This window comes from Protomyctophum bolini (genome assembly GCF_963924005.1).
Source record: "Protomyctophum bolini genome assembly, chromosome: 14".
NCBI classification, from domain to species: domain Eukaryota; kingdom Metazoa; phylum Chordata; class Actinopteri; order Myctophiformes; family Myctophidae; genus Protomyctophum; species Protomyctophum bolini.
Window position 1 is genome coordinate 28,413,236 of NC_137875.1, and position 17,500 is coordinate 28,430,735.

The following is a 17,500-nucleotide window of genomic DNA, read 5'->3' on the forward strand; positions in this document are numbered from 1 at the left end:
GTCCTACTCTATGTATTCCTTATAGTGTACCCTGTTGACCCCCTCCCCCCCCCCCCCCCCCCACACACACACACACAGACAGACACACACCACAGGTACATAGTCAGATTTTCCATACCCCGTGTCAACCAGACGGGTTAACGCACGCACGCACGCAGACACACACACACACACACACACACACACACACACACACACACACACACACACACACACACAACACACACACAAACACACATCCCACCATGCTGTCCTCTCTTGTGGCCCTCAGGGGCCGACACAGAATGATATGCGTGCAGGCTTTTCCTCCAGCTTGATTTCCTGTTCTCATCCACTCTGCCTCAGCGATAACCTCCGCTGGCCCTGTTAGGCATGAACACCAGCCTGTTGACAATAGCCACAGTGGAGAGAGAGAGAGAGAGAGAGAAGAGGCTTTTTTTCATATCAGCTAACTGCACCCCCTCCACCCGCACCCCGCCCCCACCTCAACAGCAGCCACCTCCATTCCAGGTGTCTGAGCTTTAGCCCTAGAGGAGTTGGTCAGATAGAAGCAATACAGGCAGTCGGGGGAAGGGGGGGCGGATGTTATTCCACCAGAAGGTGATGGCTGAGGAATAGTGATCACGGTCTGCTGCTATTCTCTCATAGCGCGTGTCTCGTTGCGCTGCGTTGTGAGCTTGTAGATCAGTCTCGTTGTGCTGCGTTGTGAGCTTGTAGATCAGTCTCGTTGCGCTGCGTTGTGAGCTTGTAGATCAGTCTCGTTGCGCTGCGTTGTGAGCTTGTAGATCAGTCTCGTTGCGCTGCGTTGTGAGCTTGTAGATCAGTCTCGTTGCGCTGCGTTGTGAGCTTGTAGATCAGTCTCGTTGCGCTGCGTTGTGAGCTTGTAGATAAGCAAAGAGAATATATATATATATATACTCCTGCGGGACTCTTGTCAACTTAACACTGTGGATTTTACTCAACGCCAAAAGTAGGCTATCTTTTGTTGTTTTTCTTGTTTTTTCGACCCCTCTCTTTGAAGTTAGACTAGGCCAGCTCTAAACTGACTGGGCCAAGGCCTGCGTGGCCCAATGGACCCTACGTCGGTGACACACACACACACACACACAACACACACACACACACACACACACACACACACACACACACACACACACACACACACAGAGAGAGAGAGGCAGATATAGCTCTGAGTGTGGGGGGTTCAGATTTAAAATGTCCATAAAATTGGACATCTGAGCAAGTGTCATGAATTTAAAATAATGGAGAATGTTACCTTGGGTTTTCATGTCCAGATGATTCAAATGCAGTCCCCCCCCCCATCACCACCCCCCGCCCGTATCTCCTTTTCTTTCTCTGTCTGCGAGCTCAGACACCAGTGAATTATGACAGATAAGGATAATCGATACAAAGAGGGTAGAGGAGGAGAGAGAGGTGAATATTTAGAGATTCACAGCCTTTGAAAAGATCTGTTATCAATCTGTGTGTGCGTGCATGTGTGTGTGCACATGAGCGCACGCACACACGCACATAATGTGAATGAGTGCATGCCACATGCATTTACATTTATACAGTATACCTGGCTGCGTGCATACATGTGTGACAGTTTGAGTTGCCCTTAAGAGGTTGTTTGTTTGGACTGTGTGAGTGTGCATGTGCCTATTTTGTCAGCGTGATGTTATGTGTGTGTAATGAGGCCAGGAAGAAGTCATTTCCCATGCTATCTGATAGCACAGCGCCAGGCGAAATCGCCGCCAGCACCAGCTCTGGGAGGAGGAGGAGGTGGGGAGAGTGGTTTTGGTGATGACTGACACTGATGGATGCCTGTCAGTCACAGAGGGGGGAAGGGGTTACAGGGGCCCAGAGCACGGAAGGGTGACATGCAATCCAAGTCTAAAGCTCTTGTTAATAGTTAAAGGGGAAGAGAGGAAGTTCGTTTCAATAAGCCCAGCAGCATATGCGTTACAGTATATGTCAGCATGTCTACGAGTGTTTCATTTGGTCAGTCAAGGAACTCAGGTATTTGTTATTTCATGTAAGCGCTCTAATGTGTTGATCTCCTCAAATGGTGAATCTGGCATTTTTAGAGCAAGCCGCCTCTTTCTGTTGAGAAAACTGAATTGAGTGTAAAATCGACAGTGTCAAAATGTGAAACCCATTCCGCCAAACGTTTTAAAAGGACCCTGCGTAAATGTACTGTGTGGACTCTTAAGGCCTATTACTTTTTACTACACCTACATACTCGGTGGTTAGTAAAAACAGACAGATTTGTTTGTACAACGTCATGTTGTAGTTTTCGGTGGTCAACGTATCACCTAAAACTGGAGTATGACTATGAATAGGCCTTTAAGGTGTGAAGTTACTACAAGCTCACAGCGCATGTCGCGAGCTTGCATCATGCGACGTGTTACAGCACGTGACAGCACACACGACAAACTGTAAATAAAGCCTCTGCGAAGGAAAGAGCTGTTCCTGGGTAAAAAGGACTGTAGCATGCGTGGAGACCAACTTTGACCCCTAAACAAAACCTGCTGCACGATCCTTCCTCCCTCCCCTCCTTCGCTCAGCCCTCACTCTCTCCCCACACTCTCCACTTTCTCTATCATTCATTCTTTCATTATTTTCTCTATTGAGCGTGGAGCTTGTCGTGTTCATTCAGAACATACTCGGGGCGAGAGGGGAACAATGGGAACACACTTTGCTCCTGTGAATACGTGTTAGAAACCCAATCACTCCCTCTCAACCTCTCCCTCTCTCTCTCCTTCTCATTTCTACTTCTCCTTTTTCCCTTCCTTTCACTCTGCGACACTGAGAAGTAAGGGGGGGGGGGGGACGTTCCCCTTTCTTCTGCTCCTCTTATTTTCATCTCTTTTCTTCTGTTCCTGTGTCCGGCGCAGATGCACACTCTCTCTTACACACACACACACACACACACACACACACACACACACACACACACACACAGGCACACGTCTTTCTTTCTCAGCACGCATACACTTTTGCTCTCTGCCATACAGTAAAATCCTCAATTATAATTCATCCCTGAGAATGTGTACACTATTTTAAACTCTCAGTTTAATTAACACTTTAATTTACTGTGCTTAGCCTTGCACACACCTCATCCAGTACAAATGTACACCTTCACTCAGCTCATTGTTTCGTGAGGGGAGAGAGCAACCAGACAAAAGAGCAGAGAGAGTTACATCATTACAAAAGTCAAATTTATGTAGTGCCCTTTTTCGAAAGCTTTACAATGTGCATTACATTTCACCCATTCACACACGCATTACCACACCAATGGCAGAGGAAACCATGCAAGACACCTGCTCACCGGGAGCAGGTAGGGGTTCAGTGTCCTGCTCAAGAACTCTTCAACACAACATCAGCTAGGAATAACCGCGATCGATACAGGTTTAATTCTAAATGTATAGTTCCAGTCCTTGATTCTGATTGGAGGTCAGTACTAGAATAGACGACCAGCAGTCATAATAGATAGGAAGGTGCAAGACCATTGAGAGCTTTATAAAAAAGTTAAATAATGTAATGTAAATAATCAAACCCATCCTGTGGCTTATTGCTTTAATGTAGATGGAGCCAACATGTACAATAGCAGTACCCAAATCTGTTTGAAAAAAAAGGAACACAACCGTAATTAGCAGTATTATTGGTAGCACCTGTCCATATTGCACTTAAGAACCCACCCCAGTGGAGCTGCTCCCTGGCCAGTCAGTAGTAGACTAGAATAGAGGTACTGGGCGTCTTCCAGTGCTGAACATGTTAACCACTTAAACAATATTTTACTTGCCCAGTGAAAATGTCAATTGTCGAGCTCCCAATGCTCCACAAAGGTTTAGATCTGCTATTTCTGGTATGTTAGAAAATGTTGAAAAATGGGCTTTTCCTTACATGACCAAAATAGGGATGCCTGATAATGTGGTTCACTTTATGTAAGGAGTAAGAAGCAGGGTGCTGCCAAGAAATACACATCCCTGGCTCCACCTCTAAATCAAATAAAAAAAGATGGAGAGAGAGAGAGGAGAGAGAGAAAGTTAAATTGATAGACTAGGGAGACGTGTGAAGCCAATGAAACAAACACAGCGACAACAGGTCTGAATCACATCAACGCTATCAAGCAACCCAGATACAAGCTGTGATACCTGGAGAGCTGGATGGATGGATGAATGGATGAGTGCAACTGGGATGGAAAGAAAGCTGTGTGTGTGTGTGTGTGTGTGTGTTAATCTATTTATTTACCTGTCATTGGCTGCGATAATGGTTTTCATCCCTTCTCTCTCTCTCTCTCTCTCTCTCCATCCCTCCATCTATCAGGTGATGGAGGGATTGGGTTTTGTGTGTCTGTTGATAATCACACCTGTATTTTCTCATCAAACTCTAATCAGGCCAATTACACGCGTGACGGAGAGCATGGGCAGGTTGATGCAGGGGGCGATAAACGACACAAACGCACGCACACGTGCGCGTGCTCACACACAGACACGTGCTTCGGGATTAAGCGCTCTGTCTTGGGGTATCTGCGTCTCTTATCGGAGACAACCATCCCTGACATGACCTGTCAGCCAGCCACCATGGCAACGGTGTCGCAACACACACATACGTCTCTCACACACACACACACACACACACACACACACACACACACACACACACACACACACACACACGATACACCCACGATACACCCCAATGCGCCTGTACTTCTCTCATATCATAACATTCAATTTATTTTATTTTATTTTACTTTGCTAAATGTAAAAAGAACCACCGCTCATCCGCTGAAAAAACGTAAGTGAGGTGCTGGAGTCACAAAGGGAAAATGAGAAAAATAAAGGGAAGCTCCGCACACTCTGATCTGCGCACAATCAATGTATTTATTTAGCAAGCTTTCGGTCTACTAACCTTCTTCAGGCAGACTTCGCTGAATGTAAATTAAACTAAAACCAAATACCACAAGAGGAAAAATAGAGAAAAAGAAAGAAAAGAAGCAACACTATTGACAACATACACCATTAGCTTTTGCCCTTTTTCCTTTCCCAAATTGTACGCTGTTTGTTAGCGTTTTTGGAAGCTCTGTTTAACTCTGTTTAAACCGCAGTTTTCGCCATTACTGCACATGTGTGGCCATGTGCACATGCATGCCTGGCTACGCACATGCGTTACTTAGCACATGCGTTACTTAGCTACAATGTGCTACTTGGTGAAAAAACCAAACAATTGGTGTTGACTTAACAGTCATCCGACAGTGCTTTCATTATGTGAGTGAATCAACTACACTTGCACCATCCCTGTCGCACACCTCTCTTGGCCAATCAGCTGTTTTATTGCGATTGTCCCTGCCTGGGCTGATTGACGAGATGTAAAATACGAAATGGGGGCAGTTTGATGCTGATTCCCTCTCTTGAATAGGCAACAACTTACTGGATACTGAAGAATCTTTTCTTTGTGGAGCTCTGTTTGATGAATAATCTAAAAGTGATTCTACGGGTCTTGTACATTGCTGTTTATTTAATTTAGTGTGTGTATTAACTGTATTTCTGTATTTTACTATGTCTTTAGTTATGTATATGTTTTAGTGAATCCTGACTTCCTAACAGTTCTGTTCTGATAATATCAATACTATGTGCAGTTAAGGATTTAAATATCTATGTATTTTCCCTCTGCCTCCCTCCAGGCCTACGATGTCTTCGCCAACCTGGGCATCTCCCGTCTGCTAGAGCCGTCGGACATGGTTCTGCTGGCCATCCCCGACAAGCTGACGGTGATGACCTACCTGTACCAGATCAGGGCGCACTTCTCCGGCGAGGAGCTCAACGTGGTGCAGATCGAGGCCAACAGCAGCCGCAGCACATACAAGGTGGGAGACTTTGAGACGGACACCAACGCCTCCATCGACCAGGACAAGTTCTACGCCGAGCTCAATGACGTGCAGCACAAAGGCGCCGGGTCGGAGCTCGAGTGCCCGGCGGCCGGCGAAGCCAACGGCGCTCCGGACGACGGGGAGGACGAAACGGGGACGGGAGCGGCCGAGAGGAAGGCCGCGCCAAGTGGAAGGGCGAGTCCGCCGGCAGCGGGCGGCGCGTCCGTTTACTCACCGCCGTCCTCCGCGTCGCCCACTCCGAAGCCGTGGGCGGGGCTCCCTGTGACAGACTCCGCCCCTAGGCCTGCCCCCAGGTCTCAGGCCACGCTCCCTGCCTCAGCAGACCGGAGGCAGCTGCCCAAGGCCGACACGCTGGACCTGAGCGAGTTGCCGCAGAGGGCGGAGAGGGAGTCGGAGAAGCAGAGACGGTGGCAGGCGGGGGAGGACGAGAGGGGAGGCGGGGAGGCGTCGGGAGGCGGCACAGACTTGGGTTCCTCCACCAGGAGAGGAGCTTCCTCTCCTACCTCCTCTTCCTCCTCTCCTACCTCCTCTTCCTCCTCTCCCCACCAGAAGCTGGGCTCCTCCTACAACAGAGACACTGACCTCATTAAGAAGAAGAGGGCCAGTCTGCGGCATTCTGAGCCGGAGCCCGCCTCCAACGCCGGCTCTCCACCAGTCAACCACACAGACACACAGGTACACACACACACACACACACACACACACACACACACATGTGACATGATGAACACGGCAGCCACTTACGTTTTCAGATGGATGGGCCATGTGCATTTTCAGAGCATGTTGAGCATGAGTGCAGTGGTCATCAGGTACGGTATGATTATACTAGGATTAAGATTATTCTTTCAAAAAAAGTGATAAAATTATGTTTTTTTGGGCCAGGAGTCAGGATTCAAGTACACCTGGTTTTCACCTTTCACCACCCACCTGTTGATGTATGATGATGGTGGAGGGCTTAGGGGAGGGGATGATTTCATGATATCACTAAAGTGGTGTAGTTCGATTGGGCCTTTTGACTCAAAGGCTTTCAGCTTTCCGGGAAGAAACCAAAAATCAGACTGTACTGTATTGTACTGTACTGTACTGTACTGTACAAGCCCTCTTCCCGGGCCTGTGTGTGTCTGTGTGTTAGGCTGTGCAACAGTGACACTTGGTGGTGAACAAAGGCTATAATGCTTTTTTTGTGCTTGGACACAGCCTGGGACAGACCCAGGGACACAGCCACACACATAGCTGTCTATAGGAGTGGTTGCACCACTCAAAAATACACAGGGAAGACAGATTTGAATATTATAACCACATTTTTTCCTTAGTTTTTAGTTTTAAATATTTATGTCATAGTATCATAGTATCACATTTTTTGGGGGCCCACTTGCAATATCCTCAGATTTGGAATCGCTGCCCAACACAATACGATGCTACAATACACTGTGCCACATTTGAAGGCACAGCTGCACTACAGTACTACATAGTTATCAAACAAGTACCTTAGACAACCTTTGGGTCTGCCTGCGTGGCTATAGGCAGAGTCTTCATATTAATAACCTTTGGGTCTGCCTGCGTGGCTATAGGCAGAGTCTTCATATTAATAACCTTTGGGTCTGCCTGCGTGGCTATAGGCAGAGTCTTCATATTAATAACCTTTGGGTCTGCCTGCGTGGCTATAGGCAGAGTCTTCATATTAATAACCTTTGGGTCTGCCTGCGTGGCTATAGGCAGAGTCTTCATATTAATAACCTTTGGGTCTGCCTGCGTGGCTATAGGCAGAGTCTTCATATTAATAACCTTTGGGTCTGCCTGCGTGGCTATAGGCAGAGTCTTCATATTAATAACCTTTGGGTCTGCCTGCGTGGCTATAGGCAGAGTCTTCATATTAATAACCTTTGGGTCTGCCTGCGTGGCTATAGGCAGAGTCTTCATATTAATAACCTTTGGGTCTGCCTGCGTGGCTATAGGCAGAGTCTTCATATTAAATACGCTCATTTAGATTCTGACACGTCCCTCTGAACCAATCACCCCGTGTCTCTTATCCCGGCACACATGGCTTTGATTGAAACTTCCACAGCCTCATCACCTGTAAGACGCAACGTTCAGATGCAACGTTCGCTCAACGGCGGCAGCGTTCCCGCTAAGCTTCCTTTTAAATCCCAACCTCGCCTGTGCCATTTCCCAGATGACCGTTACCAGAATTGTCTCTCTCCCTTCCTGTCTTTCTCTCTCTGTCTCTGTCTCTCTCTCTCTCTCTCTCTCTCTGGCTAACTCTTCCTCTGCCTGTTCTCTGCGTTTATAGATGTTGTCGTCTCCAGGCTTTCCAGATATGCGTCTTGGCCGGGGCCCTTTAACACGTTAGCGAGCGTGGAAGGCTCCCAGCAACCCCCTTGCTTTGACATTTCATTATATTTTTCATTATATTTTTCATCCTTCCCCTGATGGCAGTTTGCTGCTGCGACCACTCAACCGTGGAGACGCTTTTACAGGAGCGCACCTCATCTAGTCCTCCTCAGACGCTCACACATGGCTCGTGCCTTTAATGTGCACGCTCACGTGCGTCTTAACGCACACAGACACAAACACACGCACGCGCGTCACGCGCACAACAGCGCACGGATGGGCGTGCGTGCGTGCGGGGAGGCCAACCTTTAAACGCACACCTGCTAGAATTAGTTCACCCTGAGATTTTCCCTGCTTCCTGTTTACCAGCTGAAAGGTCGCAGAGGGGTCGTACCATTCATGACACCCCATTTTCATGGGCCGTTATCTAGTTAGCGGGGTGTGTACCGCGTAGCCTTGCCGAAGCAAGCAGCCTGGGCCAGATGGAGGTTGTCGGAGGGGATAAATAGTTCTGTAATGTTGTAAAGGCCTGTGTTTGGGAAATCCAGCCCTCTAAGCCAAATGTAAGCTCAGAGCCTCCGTTTTCCCTGTTTGTGCCCCTTATAATACAGCCAGGATTAACTCTGATAGGCTTGCAGATAGGATGCTAAGCTAGGCGTGCGTGCGTGTGTGTGTCTGTGTGATTGTAGCCTGCGCCTGTGTGTACAGTATGTGGATGTGTCTGTGTGTGTGTGCGCTGGTACACACAGGTGCACACACACATGTCTGTGTGTGCATGCGCTACTGCGAGTGAGTGAGTGTTGCTATCTCCTCCTCGCTGTCATCCTCTCCTCACCACTGGAGCCAGTCAGGGGTGTGGGCCCAGCATGGTAACTGGCTCCCCCATAATGCAACAGGCCAGGGCTGATATATCACAGGGGATATGCCCTGCTTCTACATTAGGGACCACTAGGTGTACTTAATCCCCTGATACCACTGCCTTCTTAGTATACAGGACCGATCTCTCTTTGTGTGTGTGTGTGTGTGTGTGTGTGTGTGTGTGCGCCCTCATATTTTTGATTTGAATATTATATGAAAGTCTTTGAGACGTGACAGATTGGGCTTTATCTTTACCCAGTTTTGTGAGAAATTGGCTTTTCAATTTCAAAATTATAGTAACCACTCCATGCTATTGATAAAATCTCAAACCATTTAGTAAAATTCAATCTGAACACCTGTGTTTTATTTATTTATTATATTTGCTCAGTTTACAGCCCTCAATCTCTTTGTCTCGCTTTTTGTTGTAGCAGGAGACGAAACCGCCCCCATTATCAAGTCCGCCAGCGGAAAAGGTATGTCAAACTAGCTTCTACGTTAACTTCATCAATTTATATTATTGTAGAGCCACAAGAGTTCTCACCACAAGAGTTATCACCAAGGGGTGATAACCAGGACATTATCTGCTTGGTCAAAGGACTCACCATCAATTGTTTAGGTTTTTCTTAACTGAGAGTGAACTGAACTCAAGCCATTACCTGTCATAAATCAGACCATGAACGTACAATAAAAATCATGCCCTCTATCCGCTCTTCTCTCCCTCCCCCAGAAGGTGCAGTCTCGCCAGGAGGAGCTGAAGGAGAGAGCCCGACTCCTACTGGAACAGGCAAGACGAGATGCAGCCATGAAGGCCGGGAACAAGAACCTAGCTGCCAACTCCACACTGCTCACCCCACCAGCAAGACCTGCTAACATCACTGACGTGAGTCCTAAAATGTGTATGTGTGTTGCTCCGTGATGGTTGGTTAATATGTGATATACGAAATAGCCAAACTGCAAGCTCACAACACATTGCAGTGATGTGGTGTTGTGAACTTGTAGAATGTCTATTTTCGACACGCGACACTGACGTGTGACACCAGCGCGTCGCAAATCAGTGTAATTCATGCTTAAGTATGCAATAATACACTTCTGTGTACCTGCTGCACACAAACACTCTCTTTCATACAGTATAGTTCAATACTTTCAGCTTTCCACCTCCACCTGTCTCAAAAATACTACACACAGCGACATGCTGCAGTAACCTGTTCAAAATGCCTGCTCTTCCATAGTCATTTGTACAAAGGTATAACTACTCAAAAAAGAGAACTTTCCTTGTTAACTTCTGCTCAGGCACTCTTCGGGACAACCAAATAAGTGGACCCGAAGGTGTCAGTGGTTGGTCGAGTGGAAAGGGACATTCTCATTCCAGACTCCTAAAATACTCCCTTCCTCTCCTTCACTTATTCTCTCTCTCTCTCTCTCTCTCTCTCTCGCACGCACGCACACACACGCACGCGCTCACACACACACACACACACACACACACACACACACACACACACACACACACACACACACACACACACACACACACACACACACACACACACACACACACACATTGGCTCCCTCTTTGCTCATCTGTTTCTACCAAGGCCTGACCAAATTGGACACTACTCTCATTCCCGTACAGTTGTATAATAAGTATTATACAAAACATTAGACACCAGCCCATACACGCCTTTCATCCCCTGACCCGTCCAGGAACAGAGTGGCCGCATGGTGCAAACCAGAGCCGCTAGACGGTGACAGGAGGCTGACACAAGCACGCTCCACTGACCTCAGTAATGCTGTGGAGGACATTGACGCCACGCAGGTTCCTCTGAGCGAAAAGGGGGGGGAAGAAAAAGTGCTGTGGTCAAATCCCCAGTGATGTTTTCATAACGAGGGGGAGGTGAAATGACTGTGGTGTCTTGGACGACTTGTGCGGACAAGGGATTTTCACAGGGACATGAAATGAATACCTTTTAGTAATGAAATATCTAAAAGGCAGCAGGCTGTGCGCACGCAGTTCTCCTCTGGAATCCTAAAAAGGGTGGGATGCCCTTGAATTAAATGGCTTTTTTAAATCGTGTGTGTGTGTGTGTGTGTGTGTGTGTGCGTGCGTTCGCGGCTTCGCGCACATACACACTTACATATGTGTGTGTATACCGTATGCGCGCGCATAGACACTTACATATGTGTGTGTATGTTGAACTGCATGGGTGTGCATACACACATTGGACTTCCAACGTCCAATGTGTGCGTGCACATTATGTGTGTTTGGAGTTCGATGAGTGTTGGTCCAGGTCTGTGTGTGTTGTGTGTCTTTTTGGGCGTGATGTGTGCATGGGCAGGCCTGTGTGTGTGTGTGTGTGTGTGTGTGTGTGTGTGTGTGTGTGTGTGTGTGTGTTTTTGTGCATGATGTGTGCATGGGCAGGCCTTGGGAATAACCATTTCGGCGTAATCTAAGAGAAGTAAATGAGGACCTTCCAAGGACTGTTGCCATTTAAAAGTCTTCACAAGGAGAACGCAAATTAAAAGAGTTTTCAAAGCGCTCGCCATGGCGATATATATTCCTTGGCGATGGGGAGGGAAAAAAAGTCCCCTTTGGGTCCTTTTTTGTCACGTAGCAAGATGGCTGACTTCACTCAGATTAGCTTCTTAAGTAGCTAGACCACCCCTCCTCTTTTTCCTCTTTCTACCATTTTCTCGCTTTCTTTATCCCACTCCCTCTCTCTCTCTCTCTCTCTTTCTGACTATTTCTTCTGTCTCTCTTTCTCTTTTTTTCTGTACTTATTTCCAAGGACAGTTGTCTAATAAGCCCCAGCATGCATTAGTGCAGGGATGCTGAGGAGGCGGGGCTGGATATTGAATTGTTTTGGCTTTTTAATAGAAAACATTGATCAAAGGAATCCTCTCAGCCCGGAGGGCCAACGCACTGATAATTGTTAGTGATTCAGATTAGATTACTTGATGTCTTGTTTTGATTAACGTGTGTGTGTGTGTGTGTGTGTGTGGGTGTGGGTGTGCGGGTGCGTACATTTGTGTCTGTGTGCACTGTGCATGTTTCTTAGTGTGTGTGTGTATGTTAACGCATGGTAGTTAGTGTGTGTGTGTGTGTGTGTCTGTGTTATCAGCTGAGGAGCCTAGCCCCTTAGCCATTCTCATCTCTCTCCTCTCTCTGTCTCTCTCTCTGTCTCTGTAAGTAGCTACTTTGCGGTTTAGCATGCATAAGGAACAATGTAATTCAATTAAAGGCAGCATCATTCTTCCAGCGCAGAGCCGCTAATGTGGGGCCAACAGAATGAGTTAGGGAGGGGCAGGAGAGAGACAGATTATCTGTGTTTTGGGGGGCGTTGTGCTGGAAGACATTCTAGACAGCGGACAACACACAAACAAGTATTTGGATCCACTTCAGAGTGTGAAAGACGGTTCTGATTAATTTAGCACCAACACTTAAGGTAAATGGAAACAACTTTTTATCATCAGTGTTGTTATAATAACTTTATTATGACCTCAATGTCAGCCCAAAAAATGTAATCGTGAGAGATTAATTCTCTTCCAATAATCTTTTCAAAGTTTTTTTTTTCTTTTTACCTGGACCACTGTTTTTCCGTCTACACCGGGGGGGGGGGAATAGATATAAATTGGGAGAAAGACATGGGGAATGACACGTAGCAAAGGTCGTCATAATCAGGAGTCGAACCTGCAACACGCTGTGAGGTTGCATTAGCAGCCTAGGTGCTACGGCCATCTGGAAGTGTCCTTGGGCAAGTCGCTGAACCATTTCCTTGCATGTTTCCTCCGCCATCGGTGTGTGTGTGAGAATGTACTGCACAATCTACTGTAATGTAAACTAACTTTATAAATGCACCATTTACCAGTGCCGTGTTGATTTTGTCGACTGAAACTATGACAAAAAACATTCACAAGCTCACAACGTTGTGAGCTTGTAGATTGGCTATTTTCAGCATGCAACCACATGTGAAATCCTGCATGACGAGTCGACGACATCCATGGTGTTTTATGGAGGCCCTCGTGTTCCTGACTGTCATTCATTGTAGAAGCCCCACATTAGCTGTATCATCATAGATAGAGAGCTAATCTGTGAGTATTGACGTGCGCATGTTTGTGTGTAAGAGTATTGAGGTGTGTGTGTGTGTGTGTGTGTGTGTGTGTGTGTGTGTGTTGTGTGTGGCTGCGTGCGTGCGTGGCTGCGTGCGTTCTTCGTTCTAACCTCTGTTCTCCCTCCTACCACTTCTAATTGTAGCCCACAGTGAGTCAGCCTTTCATCTAAGGTCACCGGTTCACCTCTCTCTCTCCCCCTCCCTCCCTCTGTCTGTCACATTCTCCACATCCTTCGTTCTGACTTTCTTTCTTGTTTTCTCTCAACCTTTTTTCTGTCTCACATTCTGTATTTCCTTCTTGTTTCACTATCTCTTTGATGTATACACAGTACTACTAATTGCCCCCCCTCCACCCCCCACCACCAGGTGGCCTTTCACGGCCAATCAGCATTTAGAGTTGAGATGTCTTGTCACGTCACCCCCCCTGGTGTGGACAAATTGGTAATTAATGAGCATCATAAAAATACACACTCTCTACTCTAGCTATCTCTCAAACACACATGCGTGCACACCATAGACTGTAAAAAATATGGACAAAGCGTTCCGCGGGTATAACATGAACGTAAAATGAAGCCTGTCAGTCCTTGCAATGGAAGTCGCCATCTTTCTAGATCCGTTTGGGCCCAGCTGGCCCATTGGCTGGCCCAGACAACGAGGCGGGACTTCCCCCCTTCTTCTTCGTTGGTTTTTATTTTGACTCGAGTGGGTGGGGGATCCCGTTCATAGACTGTAACGGTAGCCACGCCCCTCAGAACATGCGCGACTTTATGGTCATTTTTTTTATAAATGGGACCATCATTTTCCAAAAACAATATTATGACATTAGAAATGAGACTTTAAACTAGTGACTGGAAGCAAAAAGTATTCATGACCATGTTTATTAAGGTAATACAGTCTAGGTGAAGTTGGGCCAAAATACATGGACTTCTATGGGGCTATGGGGTTTTTTGAGCCCAATGACAGCGCCACAAAATAGTGGCTTCACAAAATATCTGTCCCCCTGGTGCACACACACACACACACACACACACACACACACACATTCTAATTCCCAGATGTTACAGTAACTAAAGGTCCCCCACACACCGTCTCCACATCAGTGAGTGTAGATGCGTGTCTGCTGTAAGTGTGCGAGGTGTGTAGACCGTGTACACACCGTGCATGGCCGTTGGTTGCAGTGAGGCATCACTCGCTTATTGCACATCGATAGCAGCGCAGTGGTGGAGAGGTGGGTACTAGGACTCTCTGGTTGGCTGTTAAGCCTTATTCCAGCCCGAGTGCCCAGTTCTGCATCTGTAAATACTGCTGTCAGGTGTAGGCTTTCTCTTCTACCGGCAAGTTCTTCACAACAAGATGGAAACAAGTCCCCGTTATCCTTTTAGCCTAAATGCCTTACTATACCTCCATGGTGTTTACATTTATGACTAATAAAGTATATTCAATCAATCAAATCTGTTCTTTTGGGCACAGTAAGGAGGAGGAGTAATGGAGTATACAAATTCTAGGCATTTTGGTAACCAAAAAAGCCTGTAACCTTAGCCTGTGATACGGTGGTCAACAATAGACATGTAACTTGCTTGTAGGTTACGTTAATATAGTGAACATTGATGTAGCGTTTAACGGGAAAACGGCCAACAAGGAAAAACCCAAAATTTCAAACCCAACATTTGTGTGTGTCTGTGTGTGTGTGGGTCTGTACGTGTGTGTGTGCCAAGTTAACTAAGGTCAGATAGGTGTTGCTGAGCTAAACATGTTTGTTTAATTTCAATGTTTGCTTAATTAAATGTTATGATGAAAGGCACTGCACACAGCAGCTGTTGTGCAGCAGCTCGCCACATTTACATTGCAGAGATTGGCAGCGTGCACCGAAAGGAGAAGGACGTAGGAGAATGATGTCACACATTTCATTAATTAATGCAGCAAAATAAAACATAAAAAGTAGAGAAAAAAGAATCCCGCACACTGTCTTATGCCTGATGAAAGTCTGACGACCAAAACGTCGCTCAATAAATCTAAACTCAAGTGAAGACAGTGTGCGTGATTCTTTTAAATGTTTTCTCTACTTCTCAGTTCCAGTTATCCGACGCACCTGTCATTGTAGGTGTGCAGAAGGACTTTTTCTTATAGCAAAATAAAACATAAAATAAATGTTTAAGCTCGAGTGTGAGCCGAGTCTTCAGTCTTTGAGGGGCGAGTCTGAGTCGAAGCTGAACTGAAGCCGTGACTCGAGTTGTCATCTCTTGTGTGTGTGTGTGTGTGTGTGTGTGTGTGTGTGTGTGTGTGTGTGTGTGTGTGTGTGTGTGTGTGTGTGCGCGTGTGTGCACACGTGTGCGCGTGTGTGCACACGCGCACGCGAGAGACTGTTCGCTCCAGGTCTCCTCTCCATTAGCAGATGAGAGCAGTAATTTCACACAGGCCTGGCCAGGGTAATTATCAGGATGCACACACTAGCTTTGGGAGAGGTGTGTGTCTATGTGTGTGCACGTCCTCAGCCATGAATGTAAATGAACAGTATTTGATCATCTGTGTGCATATGTATGTATGTAAATGTGGCAGGGAACTGTTGAATCATTGGTGCGTTAACACCTTCCAGTAGCCGTACAGTATTGCAGAGAATCGTTATAAAGAATAGTGTCGTTTACAAATACCACAATGTTATTATTTATTATCATGGAGTTTCATGAGGTCAACATTAAAATGTTAATATTTGCATTAAAACAAATCTGTTTAACCACTTTAACTCTATATACAACTATTTGAAATAGTAGAAACACTTTCAGAATGGGTTCCACAGCCAAACACACATTTATTTGGGGGTCATTTACATGAAAAGGTTTGAGAACCACTAAGCCCATTCTAAAGTGACAGCGTCATTCCAAAGTGTGTGTGTGTGTGTGTGTGTGTGTGTGTGGTGTGGGTTTGAGGTTTGCACTGCAGGTAAGAGTGGCGCTGCTCACTGGCTCATTCTGATTCCTTTAATTGGGTCCTCCTTTGATTTCTGCCGACAAGCCTAGCCGCACTTCACCCCCAGCGCTCCAGCCCTTACCCCATCACCCCATGTGTGTGCATGCGCCCTTACCCCATCACCCCATGTGTGTGCATGCGCCCTTACCCCATCACCCCATGTGTGTGCATGCGCCCTTACCCCATCACCCCATGTGTGTGCATGCGCCCTTACCCCATCACCCCATGTGTGTGCATGCGCCCTTACCCCATCACCCCATGTGTGTGCATGCGCCCTTACCCCATCACCCCATGTGTGTGCATGCGCCCTTACCCCATCACCTCTCCTATCTACTCCTGCCCTTCTCCTCCCCCCCTCTCAGCTCTTTTCCTGTCTTCTGCCATCTCCTCTGCTCCACCTCCTTCTCTCTCTCTCTCTCTCTCTCTCTCTCTCTCTCTCGTACCAGAAAATGGTGAAATTAATTTGACAAACATGGACGACCTTTATTGCGGCCATAAAAGCACATTTCACCATTTCCCCTCAGAAAACACAGTTCATCAGTTCTCAACAGGCCCGAAATGAAGGCCCGGCCCTGCCTTGGCCCTCATCAAACCCTGTACTCTCAAGCAAGTGCCCCTGCTGCCACCCTTAGATCTCCATATATGGAGCTGACCTGTTCTGACATTCCATATGTTGATCTGACCTCATCAAACACTGTACACTCAAGACACGCTCCATATATAGCCAGACCTCATCAAACCCTGTACACTCAAGACACGCTCCATATATGGCCAGACCTCATCAAACCCTGTACACTCAAAATTCTATAGAAATTATTTATTTTATTTTATTTTATTTATGTTCATGGTCATGGTTTATTTATGTTCATGAACATCCAGACAACCAGTCTGGATGTAAACCGTGACATTTAAGCATAGATACTGTACACGTTTACCTAATACGGTTATCTATAGGGACTCGTGCATGCGTGCATCATCATCTAATCCAAATCCAGCCATCGGCTATTTTAAAACAACACAGTAAAATCCTCCTTAAACTTACACTCTGTTTCAGCTCCCAGTTTATTTTGCACATGCATGTGCACATGCACACTGTGCACATGCACATGCACACTGCAAAAACCTCAATGATTATTGAACTCCAGAGTGGTAAGAAACTAAGAATGGATCCTTACGGGCCCATTATGAGGCAGGAAAAATTGTCTTTTGAAAATGCAAATAGTGCCTTGTGCACTTTCCCCTTTTTGCATTGTCATTTTTTCTCCTCTCCTCTTCCCCATCTCTCTTCTCTTTTTCTCTCTTTTTGAACTTTCTCGCCAGCAGTTAATAGTTCTTTCGGCAG

The 17,500-nt window shown here is 46.6% G+C and overlaps 1 protein-coding gene across 1 annotated transcript in view; it reads left to right on the forward strand.

The window, feature by feature from the left end:
* The window catches only part of ehbp1 (EH domain binding protein 1), a 191,363-nt gene that overhangs the window by 94,637 nt on the left and 79,226 nt on the right, over positions 1-17,500 (forward strand). The window contains exons 12-15 of the mRNA XM_080782946.1: positions 133-136; positions 5,690-6,571; positions 9,514-9,558; positions 9,813-9,965. Coding sequence (XP_080639072.1) covers positions 133-136; positions 5,690-6,571; positions 9,514-9,558; positions 9,813-9,965 — 1,084 coding nt within the window. The remainder of the gene's footprint in view (positions 1-132; positions 137-5,689; positions 6,572-9,513; positions 9,559-9,812; positions 9,966-17,500) is intronic.